A 13,432-nucleotide genomic window follows, 5' to 3' on the forward strand; every position below is an offset into this window, starting at 1 on the left:
CAGACTTGTGGAGGGGGGAAAAATGTTAGCTCACTTAACTTTAAGGTTTCCAGCTATACCCTGCATCTGAAGAATTGCATCCCTAGGTGTGAATGTATGGACCCATTTGAACAGAAGGAAATGTGTACAATGTTGTCATAATTTTAGCAGCAGTAGCATTTTCATTCTTTGCTTGCCTATAAGGAATTATTTAAGTAAATACACACCTTCCTACAACTTTTAGTTACATGCCAGTTATAGTCTAAGCACCATTACAGAAGAACAGGTGCCTTACTTGCATCCTAAAATTCTTCATGTTCAGGGACATGATATGTACTTGGTGACCATTGCAAAACAAAAAATAAATCATCTGCAGCCTTCACACTCACAACAGTAACCAGTATAAAACTAGTGGTTTTTCAAGTAGTTTACCAGAGACATTTTAAAATGTTCTACAAACTTCTAGATTTAAAGAGATGGACAGTTTAATCACAAACTACAAAGTTGTTATCTGGCATAGAAACAGCTTCATTCTAAACTACTTTCCCCTTCTTTTTTAAAGCAAAATTATGCATATCTACTCCTGGTCTGCATTAGTGGCCTCCTTCTGGTCAATGGAAACGCAGAACTATCCCGTAACATTTTCTGCACCTAAATAGTAAAGGTAAAGAAAGGTAAAGGTAGTCCCCCGTGCAAGCACTGGGTCTGTGGGAGCTTGTACAATAAAGCCAGCAGGTAGGTTTTATGCCTCCTTTCCAAATTGTTCCAACATACACAAGCAAAATTAAATACCTGCACCAATCATGGTTATTGGAGATTCAATGTATATCCATTCATCAGTGTATATGCCAGAATGAACAAAGATAAGTCCATCGAAGTGAGCTTCTTGAACCCCACCTAAAGCATCTTCAATGGTGTCATAATACTAAGAGAAAAACAAAGAAGAATTAAAGATAAATAGCAATGGATAAGGCATACATATGTTTAATTAAAGCAATGTAGAAACATACCAGCATATTCTCTCTTCCTTTATATCTTGCTGGGTTACTGTAGAAGTGTTCAGCAAATCCTGGCTTTACATGGGCTCCTTTGTACTGAAGATAGGGGGGGAAATTGAGATAAGCCTATGGTAAAATATGACCAATTTTTTTTCAAAGTAAACAAATGCAACATTGAACAGCTTCTGAGAATAACTCATAGTACTTTAAAATCAACCATGCCTGTAGATGGATCTAGACTCCAAGACCTGTTGCTTGCTTTAAGTACAACTGAGAAAGTTGTACTGGGGGTGGGGTGGGGGGAGTGATAAAACTCGTTTAAAACTTCCTATCCCACTCTGTAACCTGTAGCCTTCAGAACTGGAATTCCCACAGTGATCATTCCCTTGCTAGCAAACAACGAACTAATCCACAAGAAAACAGTGACACTCCCTGGCATTTGTCAGAAAGCAGTGCAAGGCATGGCCATCTGTGACCACAAGTGGAGATCCATTATACTGCAAATTACAGATTGTCACACTGTTTAGTATAGAGTCTGTGTTGAGTATTATAACAAGAGTCATTGGCCAGGAAAGGTAGGGAAGGTGAAAAAAGGGGAAACCATGTAGACTGTCCTTTGTCCACAGCTAGGATCAAGTAAAATCTGCCTTTATCTTTGGGGCAGAAGTTACTCAGATCACTGATTGAGGAGATAATTCTTGGGCCAAATGGAACAGACTTTTCTCTTGCCTCAGTATCTGAAGGTAAGACAAGGATGTGCAAAGATATCTGAAGGTAAGAGGAGGATATGCAAAGATTGCCAGTTCCCTACTGGAAAACTTACATTCTACATTAGACAGACCAGAAGGGAGAAGAGGAAGGAGAAAAGGCACATAAAAATAGTACAGAGGAAGTGTAAGGATCAACAAATAGTTAACAAATGCTGTGGAAGAGGTGAAACTATAGTGGTAGAAGAAGAAGAAGAGTTGGTTTTTATATGCCGACTTTCTCTACCACTTACAGCAGAATCAAACCGGCTTACAATCACCTTTCCCTTCCCCTCCCCACAACAGACACCCTGTGAGGTGGGTGAGGCTGAGAGAGCTGTTACTTGCCCAAGGTCACCCAGCTGGCTTCGTGTGTAGGAGTGGGGAAACAAATCTAGTTCACCAGATTAGCCTCCGCTACTCATGTGGAGGAGTGGGGAATCAAACTCGGTTCTCCAGATCAGACTCCACCTCTCCAAACCACCGCTCTTAACCACTACACTACGCTGGCTCTCCACGCTGGTACAGTAAAGGTTGCTAATAACCATGGCTTTAGGAGGAACTATGAATAAGGCTGTGTACAGTGTGTACAAAAACAACAATTCTAAGGAAAACTGTCTATTGAAGTTAGGCACGCTACTATGTATTTGCTTATCTTGCAAAACTTCTTCTGTGTAGAAAAACAAGGATCTATGTAGACCACTGAGGGTCCCACCTTACCACATCCTTTATTCACTGGAAATCTTACTCTTCAACACTTTTGGCTTCTATTCTCTATTTTCTCAAGGCATTCCAAAAGTAGGCTTGATAGCGTGTAAGCACAGCCATAATGCTTAAGATGTTTTCAGATCTTCTGCCTGGGATAAATCACATCATGCACACTGCCTCAGTCAGGAACAGGAAAACACTTGATATAGCAGGTTCTACTTTTTACTGCACTATGAGTAAGTACATCAATTTAGGTACTTATTCTTAGTGCAGTAGAAAGTAGAACCCTCTTTCCTCCTCATGGTTGAGGCAATGTGCATGATGCAATTTATTTTCAACTACTAAATGCCTGGAGATGGCTAAACCCCAATGCCTACTATTTTACTTTATAGCCTATACTTACTAATTCATATTCAAGACTACATTTTTTCTTGTTTCACCAACAATCATGGCAAAAATCTAAGATGTTAAGATCTGTCCCAGTGTATGTGCAGATCATTATTTCATTGGGACATATAGGAAATGCTCCTGAACAATGGAGACTGGGGTGCTGGCTACTATTAAAACAGGAGATAAACTTGTTTGTGGCAATATGAAGCGATGGGGGGTATGCTTGGCCCAAAGAGGTAAGGGATCTTAAATGCAGTAATCTGAGATGTTGATTTGAATCAGTGGGGTGTAGGCTTCCCAACTGCTCAGGCCCAACAGGAAATTGCTGGCCCCCAGCCCCCATTTCCTACCCTTGAGAAATTGAGGAACCAAGAAAAATGGCCTCCATAGTGATGCTCTAGGAATTTCCCCCAGGCTTTATGAGCTCTACCATATAGATCAGGAGAAATTCCTAGAGAATCACCTGGAATTGAATCATACCCTCCCCAGGCATCATCCACCAAAACCTTTCAGCATGTGACTGTACTAGGAACTCAAGGAGGCTGAAATGTTACACTAGTAAGTGAATTGGGATAATATTCTACAAATCAAGTGAATTGGGATGATATTCTACAAATCAACTGAAGAGGAAAAATATGGGAGAGATGCAAAAGCAGAAGTACTCAAGAAACCCATAAAGAAGACTGAAGGGAAATTCCCACATCTCACATTTCTCCTCAGCCTTTCAGCAACTGAAGCATTCTAAGCAATATGAAATAATAATGAAAAAACTTTTTAAAAGGTATTTATACCAGTTGCTGAAAGCTTTCCTTCCAGGGATTTGGTTGCTCATACTCTTCTGGATTAATCTGATAAAATTTCCCGGGTTCAGGGTGCATCATTGGACGTGTATACTCAAATACTTCCATATAGAGTCGTTTCCTGAACATAAAAAGGCACACAAAAATACAATTTGGAAATGCACTTGAATAGCATTTATAAAAAGTGCAGTATTAAAAGTTACATAAGAGAAGACCTTGAGCAATGTTGCAATTACCAAACTAATTGTTCCTGCTTCTCGAACGAAAAGCCATTTAAAAAGACAGTCTCAGTCAGTCAGTTTATTGTAACGGTCCAAGACCAGTCAAAATATTCGTCACATTTACAGAAAATAGAAATATTAAGTTTAGGAGGAATATAAAGTAGTCCAAAACATGTAAGCACCAAGAATTAATTATAAACATTATGTAGGTCTTATACATGATTAACCAATTAAAATCAGTGCATAATAATTTACACTATGATAAAAGTCTCAATGTTTATCAGACTGCGGGGAACCTGGTTTATTTGTGAGTGCCTTACGTTTGGTAATCGCAATGAATAAAAATTTTGCGACCAAACATGAAACCCCCATATTCTTGTCTTCCAAGAGATATCTCAGAAAAAGGCTGGTGTAAGGAATTTCCGGCTAAGGTAAAATGCTGTAATAGAGGTTCGATTAACCATTTTCTCTCATCAACATATAAAGCACAGTAAAATAAAACATGAGGGACTGTCTCTATAGAATCGTTCGAGCAGGGACAAAGTCTCATAGACCGGGGAGTTTGTTGGAATCTACCGTGAAGTAACGAGGAGGGAAAGGCATCAAATCTTGCCCTTGAAAAGGCCCATCTATGGTTTGGATTGGTAATATTGTTCAGGTATGGAGTTAGGGCCAAGTCCGATCTAGGTTTCAAATGCTTATCGAAAGGGGGTAAGGTGGCATGCTCTGTTTGTAACTCGATATCAGTAAGACGTTGATGGACTATAATTTTTGCTTTTTTTAATCCTTCTTCTAAAAGTTGTTCTGGATCTAACCCTATAGCTCTTAATTTGTCTGTGGCTCTCGAAACCCATTGAGAAATGGGATTGGCAGCGAGCAGACTAGGAGTTAAGCCAGAGGGATGAAGGTAGATTTTCAGCCAATAGAAAAGTGTATGGCACCATATTTCCGTTCTTACCGTGCCAAGACCCGCCTCCTGTCTCAAGACCGCATTTGGTGTACCTCTTGGGGTGTTAAATAATGATCTTAGAAATTTTGACTGCACTAATTCTAGGGGTTTAAAATTATCAGTTTGGATAGTTTGTGACCCATACCTCATGATAGCAAGTATGGTTTTAACCCCTATGTGGAGAGTGAAATTTATAATGAGTCTAACCGTTGCTCCTTAGACCTGGTGTTAAATTATGCAGGCCTACGTTTAGCTTTGTTGGCATGTAAACTACATCTCTATATTTTGAATGGAGTAGTGCAGGGAGACTGTCCTGGTCAATTTACTTACTGGTCAGGCTCAAAGCACTCTGCAATAGATTACTTGATAGCTTCCCATGACATGTTTAGTAGAGCTATCAAGCTTTCAGTCGAAGCGAGAATGGAAAGTGACCACCTTCCACTTAGGTTAAACTGGATAGGAGGTTGTTATACTAGGCTCCAATCATATGGAGTGCATTTTGACTCTGAACAACTACCTGGTAGACAAAAACTAAAATGGAATGCTGAGTTAAATGAAAAACTACTCCAATTTCAGAAATGGGTAGATCGGTTTATAACAAACTATGCGATCCATTAGGTGACGGAACATCCCCCCTGGATGCATACACAGAATTGATCTCACACTTAACCCCTCTATTATCTAGAGAGTTCACCAAGCCCCAATCGAAAAGTTCCCACAACAAAAGTTGGTTTGACATTGATTGCATACAGGCCAAACAGAAGCTCATCAAAATTTTTAAAGATTTCCAAACCTCCCCAAACCTGATCCTAGAAGCAGAAATTTCGGCTAAAAAAAAAGGACTATAAAGCACTTATAAGATCCAAAAAGCTATTGAATGCTCAATCAAAGTGGCAGTCCTTGATAAAGGCTGCCAAGGAAAAGGATAGCAGAGAATTTTGGAAACTAATTGCCAGCGCCAATAATAGGGGCAATAAGTTAAGGGTAAATGTGATACCTGCTAAAACATGGGAAAATCACTATTCCACGCTATTCAAGGGAGTTCCCCCTAAACCCGGTCTCAAGCCACCTCTAAATAATATACCATCATGGGACCCGGTCTCACCAGACGAGGTTGAACATTTAATTAAAAAGACAGTCTGAAGATCATCACTGAAGACTAACAATATATCCCGATGTTATGTTACTGGGGTAAGGGCCTAGATGCATGCAAAGGACTAAGCATGTGCTTAACATACCTTAAAAGAACTTTGCTGAACAGGTTAATGGTGAACTTAACACCATTGATTTATTTTCCTTTGGTTTTTGCTTTTCTTCACCTTCACAATTATCATCATCTCTTAACCATTTAAATCATTAGATCTAATTCTCAACATGTCCCCAGCTGCAGATCCTTAAATCTGGAAATTGGGGCCATGTACAAAGAAAGGAGTTTTTTTTTCAGCCCTGGAGAACCTCCAGGCTTGCAGAGAAATGTAAAAAAAAATTAAATGGAGGGAGGCTTTTACTGCCCTCTCAACCGAGGAATGTTATTGTGCGCATGGGGTGGGGGAAGCCGAAGCAGCAGGTGTGTAGCTGGACAGAGCAGGGGAAGGGCAAGCAAGCAAGTGAACAATCAGGGCAACAGCAGGGACTGTAACAGTGCTGCTGGGTGAGAATATGAGCTCAAGCTGCTACCAATGTTCCATGAGCCAAGCCAATGGAGGTGCTACAGGCGGGGGGGTGGGGGTGGGGGGGATCCAGCATGATCCAGGCAGATGGTGGCACTGCAGGTAAGCAGCTGGTACTTCAAGTGGGTGGGGAGAAGAATGGGATATGGAAATGTACTATTCAATCTTGCATTAACTGTCTCCATAGACACTTGATAAAGTAATATATTTAATACTATGTATAGTCAAGTTCCATGTTTATATATTAATAGTAAATAAACAAAGCTTGCATCTTGCAAACATAGATGAATGTTGCTGGTTGTGAACAGATGATCCCCCTCCTGCCCAGTGAAGGCTGGCAAGGCAATGAAACCCCTCCCAAAAAAGAGTTGCTTACCTGTAACTGTTGTTCATCGAGTGGTTATCTGTGCTGGCACACATTCCTCTCTCCTTTCCCCATTGTGGGTTGCTCCTCCGTGGCTGTACACCACAGCGGCGAAGGGAGAACTGAAAGATGGCCACTCCCCCCACCCTTCATCACATGGCCGTTTTGGCAGGAACAGCCATTGATGGAGGGGGAGGAGGAGCATCCATATTTATCCTAGAAGCTTTCCATCAAAAGTTCTCTGCGGTTTAGCCAAAATGTAAGAGTGGTAATAGATCTTTTAGAATATGCTGAACAAACTACAACCCCGGTAGCCATGATATTTTTGGATGCTGAAAAAGCGTTTGACAATGTGAATTGGAAGTTTATGAAAAAAATATTAGAATGTATGGATTTTGGAGTAAATTTTAAGACAGCTATAGAAAATGTATATACTTATCAGATGGCTAGTTTGTTGATAAATGGAATATTATCATCACAATTTGATATTCAAAGGGGAACGAGACAAGGTTGTCCTCTTTCCCCTTTGTTGTTCATTTTAGTATTAGAAGTCCTATTACTAAAGATTAGACAATCTACTGAATTAATTGGATTTCGAATTGGGAGAAATCACTATAAAATTAAAGCATATGCAGATGACCTTGTATGTTTTTTGACGGATCCTACTGAGCAAATTGATAATTGGAATAGAATTTTGGAGGTTTATGGAAAGCTTGCAGGTTTTAAAATAAATAAAAATAAAAATAAGCTATTGGTTAAAAACATGACTCTCTCACAACAAGTATTAACCAAAAAGACAGGGTTTAATATTGAACATAAAGTAAAATATTTGGGTATATGGTTATCACTGAATAATCTTAATTTATTTCAGAATAATTATATTAAACAATGGCAACAGATAGTAATAGATCTCAAAAACTGGGAAAAAATACCATTATCACTATGGGGTAGAATTTCAGTTATTAAAATGATGGTATTGCCTAAGATGCTTTTATTATTTCAAAACCTACCAATTTTGAAAGGAGCACAGATTTTTAAAAGTTGGAAGATATTTTAAAATTTCTAAGGGGTAAGGAAAGACATAGGATAGCATATAACAACTTAGTTGAATTAAAAGAAACAGGAGGCCTGGGATTACCAGATTTGAGAATGTATTATTAAGCAGCTTGTTTCACCTGGCTTAAAAACTGGATTCTATTAGAGAATCCTAAAATATCAGAATTAGAGGGGTTTAATTTACGCTTCGGGTGGCATGCCAATTTATGGTATGAAAAGGAGAAAGTAAACAAAGAATTTAATTCCCATATTATTAGAGGTGGTCTACTTCAAACTTGGAAGAAATATAAAGGATTTTTGGAATGTAAAACCCCTGGCTGGATTAACCCTGTAGAAGCTTTTATGAAGAGAGGTGTACAACTAAATCTGGATATTGATATTTATAGAGAAATTACGGAATGTAAAGAAGGGGTTTGGATGTTGAAGAGAAGAGCTTAAAATTAAAGACTGGTTTATGTTATAAATTAAGGGATATATTTAATAAAGATAATTTGAGGGGATTTAATCAAAATAAATCTAAACTAGAAATTATATTAACTAAGGGAAATAAAGGACTGATAGGAAGAATTTATAAGTTATTAATTGAAGTGAATTTAGAACAAGAAAGGATAAAACCAGTGATGGTGAAATGGATGAAGGAGTTAGGTTATAATATTGATTTGGAAATATGGGAAAACTTGTGGAAGAGGAAATACAAATTTACAATCACTAATGAAATAAGAAAAAACTTATATAAGATGTTTTATAGATGGTACATAACCCCGGTACTGCTAAGTAAAATAAAGAAAGACGGTATGGGTTTATGTTGGAAGTGTGGAACTGAAAAAGGCACATTTATGCATGTATGGTGGTTTTGTAAAAAAATCAAGAGATTTTGGAGACTAATATTAAAGGAAACTAATAATTTGATTAATATAAAAGTAAAAAAAGATCCTGCTTTTTGTTTATTGGGAATCCCTAAAGATAATATGGATAGATGTGATAGCGTTATATGTCAATACAGTTTTGCGGCAGCAAGAATTATAATAGCAAAAAACTGGAAGCAAGTAAATAAACCTTCAATTAAGGACTGGAGAGAGAAATTGTGGATGTATATGTGGATGGCCAAACTTACAGATTCTTTACATGGTAAAGATATGGAAGAGTTTAAAAAAACATGGTTAAAGGCCGTCGCGTTTTGGGATAAACTGGCGAAAATGAATTTTATAAGTATAGTTAATGAATTCTAGATAAAATGTAATTTTTTTTATAATAATAATAGTATAAGGTAATTTTAAATACTGTCAAAACACTTCGGAGGTTTTTTGGTGATGGGACACACTGTTAAGGTGGGTGGTGGGCATTAGAGCAGTGTATTTTACAATTTATATTATATGGTGTAATTTTTGATGGTTTTATAAGTGCTCTTTTTGTATCTCTGTATCTTTTGTTTTTTTCTTTTCTGTTTTCTTTTTTATGATTTTTATAATTTGTTTTGTTTTTCTTATTTAAAAAAAAGTTCTCTGGGGATGGCCAGCGCATGTGCAGTTCCCATGTGGAACTGCACAGTGACCACGAAGATGAACTCAGCATTCCATCCCACACATGGCTTGTCTTGTCTTGTGATGGAATGCTGGCCTCTAAATATGAAGTAAACAGGATTTGATTCCTAGGTAAATATGTCCCCATTTCAGATGTAATCCGTTGGACTTGGGCCATGTGCATACCAAAACAAAGTGTTGCCCTTACCTGTAACTGTTGTTCATTGAGTAGTCTTCTGTGCATGCACACGTGACTACGCAGACGCAGGCCTGCTGTGGAGAAGCTGCCACAGAGGCACCTTTAAATGTGCAACCCTCTCATTCCGGGCTTTTGACGTCAGTGACTTACAGGCACTACATGCTCCCATGTTATGTGCTTCCCCAAGCAAAACAGACATGCGTCATGACTGTCGTTCTGTGCCATCTTTGTACCACATTCAATACATTTTTAAAACAAAGCCAAGTTTACTGGACACATGCTAAAAAGCTCTGACGCCTGAGGTAAAAAAGCAAGAAAGACATTCCTCTATTCACAGAGGCAAAGAGAGAACTGAGGGATGAGTGTTCTCCCCGCCCCCATCATGTGCTCCTTTGGGCGGGAAATGCCAGCACAAGATGGAGGGGAGGGGGGAGCGCTCCTTCTTCAATGAATCTTCTAGAAAGCTTTGGAAAGTCCTTCTCCGTGGCCGGCCTGCGCCTGCACAGTCCCATGTGGGACTGCACAGAGACCATGACGATGAACTTCAGCTGTCTGGATGGCCTATAATTATCTTAAACATTTGGGGGGGGGGGGAACTGAATGAATCAGTAAGGTCTGAGCATAACAGCTCATCTGATCACATGATTTGAACCAGACCCTTAATCTTATATTTTTATAGCAAAAAGTTGGCCAAATCTTTGGATACTTAAATCCGGTGACTGCAGCTGTTAACAAGCAAGATGGATCTTTCTACAAACCTGAAAAGGGGCCCAGGTTTGCAAAAAAAATCTGAAACTCTAAAGAATATAGATCAGGGAATTTTAAAAATACAAAATTGATAAAAGGAGTGCCTGAAGCTTTAAGCAACGGATTCCCTCAGTGGCTTTTGCTAGGCAACCACTGATTCCAAACTTCCGTTTCTGTCAGCAAAAGCAAAGGGGAGGGGGCAGAGCCCTTTCCAGGCCAATTTTGGTGTTTGAGGGCCAGGCCTGACTAGGGTTGCCAGCTCCAGGTTGGGAAATTCCTGCAGATTTTGTGGTTGAGTCTGAGGACAGGGTTTGGAGAGGGTGAAGCCTCAGCAGAGTATAATACCAAAGCAGCCATTTTCTTCAGGGGGACAGACCTCTGTCATCTGCAGATCAGTTGTAATTTTGGGGGATCTCCGGGTCCCACCTGGAGGTTGGCAATCCCAGGCCTGGCAGAAACCTCTGGATGACTTGAATCTGACTTGCATGACTCAACTAGGCCTGGCTGCTTTCTACTGTTCAATAGCAGCCACCCAATGGAAGCCAGTGTGGTGTAGCAGTTAGAGCTTCAGAGTGCAGCTTCCAATGGGAAACAGTGAAAAGAGACCAGTCATGCCGAGCACAGAAAACTTCACTTGTGAACACCTGGCAAACAACATGGGCATATTTTTCAAGCATATTTCCACTATCATAAGAATACAGACTGGTTTCTGTAAAAAATAGCAGATTCCATACAAAAGCCATAAGACCAGAATCTAAGAAAGGCTGTATATTTAAAACATTTATATGCCAGCCAAAAACAGTTGCACTGTTTCAACAGTGTTTAGCACTTCTGATGCAATTCAAGTACCTATTTTCATTCAAGGTAATTATAAAGCCTTACTAGAAATTCAATTATCTATTGTGCTTCCCATATGCAATATATTTCAGCATAATCAGAATACTTTTTCACTTACCACAAAATAGGATCATTAGCCAGCTCACTGAAGCGCTTACATACACAAGCTGCTCTACAAAGATCCTGTTCCAGCAGGTAAGAAAATATTTTCAAAACCACTTCATCTGGCAACTTCTCCTGAAGATATTGTTCTGCAGGTGCTGCTATTAAAATACAAAACACAGATAATATTACTGAGGTTCCTAACTTACCTACGGTATTTCCAAAAAGACAGACCATGGACTTTCTGTACTCCTCTGCTGTATCAACTGGTTGAAACACAAATAATTAAACAGAAGATTTTGACAAAAATTCATTTTATTCATGTATTCTCTTTAAATATGCACATGTACTCTCATCACTAGATCTAATGGGTAAGTTACAGCATGGTGGAACATTAGAAAAAAATTCCTACAAGAGCAACTCAACAATGGAGCCTAGAGGGAGCTCTCCCTTATTTATTTTGTCAATCTTCTACCCCGCCCTCCCCAGCCAAGGCCAGGGTCAGGGCAGCTGGACAGCCGTCTGGGATTCTCTAGCTTTAAATTTCCTCCACTGACCAGGGGTTTGAACTTGATGGCCTATAAGGCCCTTTACAACTCTAGGATTCTAAACTGACATCACTACGTGGGACTGTGCATGCCTTTCCTTCTAGCACTTTCCATAGCACTAGGAGCTGTCCTTCTGATTCAAGCCGGATCTTCCTGCCTAAACCAATACATGACGGGATGGGGGGAGAGCCCTCTTTCCCTCACCACTGTGGAGCCTAGAGTGAGAGATCTGTGGGAAGCAGTCCGCATTGTGGAAAGGAGGGAGGGATGTATGCCTGCACAGAAGACCACTCAATGAACAATGGTTACAGGTAAGTGCAACCTTGTTTTCATCTTTATGGCTTCTGTGCAGTCCCTCACGGGAGAATAGCAAGCTCACCTGATGACCTGGAGGAGGGGAGTGGGCCAGCTAACAAAATGACATTTGCAGCACTGCTTTTCCCACAGCTGCCTCACTCCTGAAATCAGAGTCTTGTCTACTTACCATGAGGGCTCCTTCTACTCTGAGGTCAGAAGGGCATCTTGCAAACTTGCGAATGATTCCTATCGCGTGCCCAGAGAGGCAGGACTAAACTTCAATGCCTGTCTGCCTGGGCGGGAATTGCCCAGATAGTCCAGTTTCCTACTTTCCGAGCTAAAGTAAGGTAGGGATCAATAACAACCATAGAATAAAGGCAACAGTTGAGTAAAGAGAAAATCTAGTAAACTGAAACACAACAGTAACAGCTTAAACACAACAAATATAAGCTGATAGAAACTGATAGAACAAGAGGCGTAGTTCTTCATCCCTTTTCCTGCTTTCCCCCCACCTGTTAGGTACATATAATAGGTTGCAGGAGTCATGCAGAAGTCTTCTCCAGGCAGGCAAGGTGCCCTTCTGACCTCAGAGCAGAAGGAGACCTCATGGTAAGTAGTCAAGGCTCCATTCTCACTCTGAGGGAAGGGCATCTTGCGAACTTGGGGGATCTCCACGAGCTGTCTGAATCAGGTGGGAGTTAATGATCTTCCAAAGGTTGCATCAGCAGAGGCAAATATATTTATTTTGTAATGTCTTATGAACGTCGAAACTGAGGACCAGGTGGCCGCATGGCATATTTCCTCTACTAAGGCTTGCTTTTTGAAAGCCGCTGATGTAGCAGCACTACAAACGGAGTGAGCCATTATGCCTGCTGGAACTAGAATGTTGTTGGCTCTATAGGCCTCAAAGATACATGGATGCATGGCATAGCTTGGGGCTGATCGAAGACGTACTCTTTCCCTTGTTGGGGTTGGACAAGGAAATAAAGAGACAGTCTGAATGTCTAATGTCTAAAGTTTGTTCGAGGTAAACCCTGAGGGTTCTGCGTAGATCCAGAGTGTGCCACTCTTTCTTTTTTTGACACGAAGGACGAGGGGAGAAAGATGGCAGATGCTATTCCTGCTTGGGATGGAAGTTGGAATTCACCTTGGCGACGAAAGTGGTATCAGGCCTCAGGACCACCTTATCCTTGTGGAATATGCAAAATCCACTCCGGGTGGAGAGAGCCCCCAACTCTGATACCCAGTGTGCTGACGTGACAGCTGTTAAGAAGATGGCTTTCATCCTTAGGAACTTGAAC

General features: G+C 40.2%; 1 protein-coding gene across 3 annotated transcripts in view; it reads right to left on the minus strand.

Annotated features, from left to right (window-relative positions):
- The window catches only part of FBXO11 (F-box protein 11), a 122,235-nt gene that overhangs the window by 38,011 nt on the left and 70,792 nt on the right, over positions 1-13,432 (minus strand). For 2 of the 3 annotated variants that reach the window (XR_008933413.1, XM_056853702.1), the window contains exons 4-7: positions 11,303-11,447; positions 3,613-3,742; positions 990-1,073; positions 772-904 (exon numbers count right to left, since the gene is read on the minus strand). Coding sequence is in view for 2 of the 3 variants with exons in the window: in XM_056853702.1 (XP_056709680.1) it covers positions 772-904; positions 990-1,073; positions 3,613-3,742; positions 11,303-11,447 (492 nt within the window). In the remaining variant the exon portion in view is untranslated. The remainder of the gene's footprint in view (positions 1-771; positions 905-989; positions 1,074-3,612; positions 3,743-11,302; positions 11,448-13,432) is intronic. The other variant, XM_056853703.1, reaches the window with a different exon arrangement.

Source organism: Euleptes europaea, chromosome 7 (assembly GCF_029931775.1).
Source record: "Euleptes europaea isolate rEulEur1 chromosome 7, rEulEur1.hap1, whole genome shotgun sequence".
In the NCBI taxonomy this organism is placed as follows: domain Eukaryota; kingdom Metazoa; phylum Chordata; class Lepidosauria; order Squamata; family Sphaerodactylidae; genus Euleptes; species Euleptes europaea.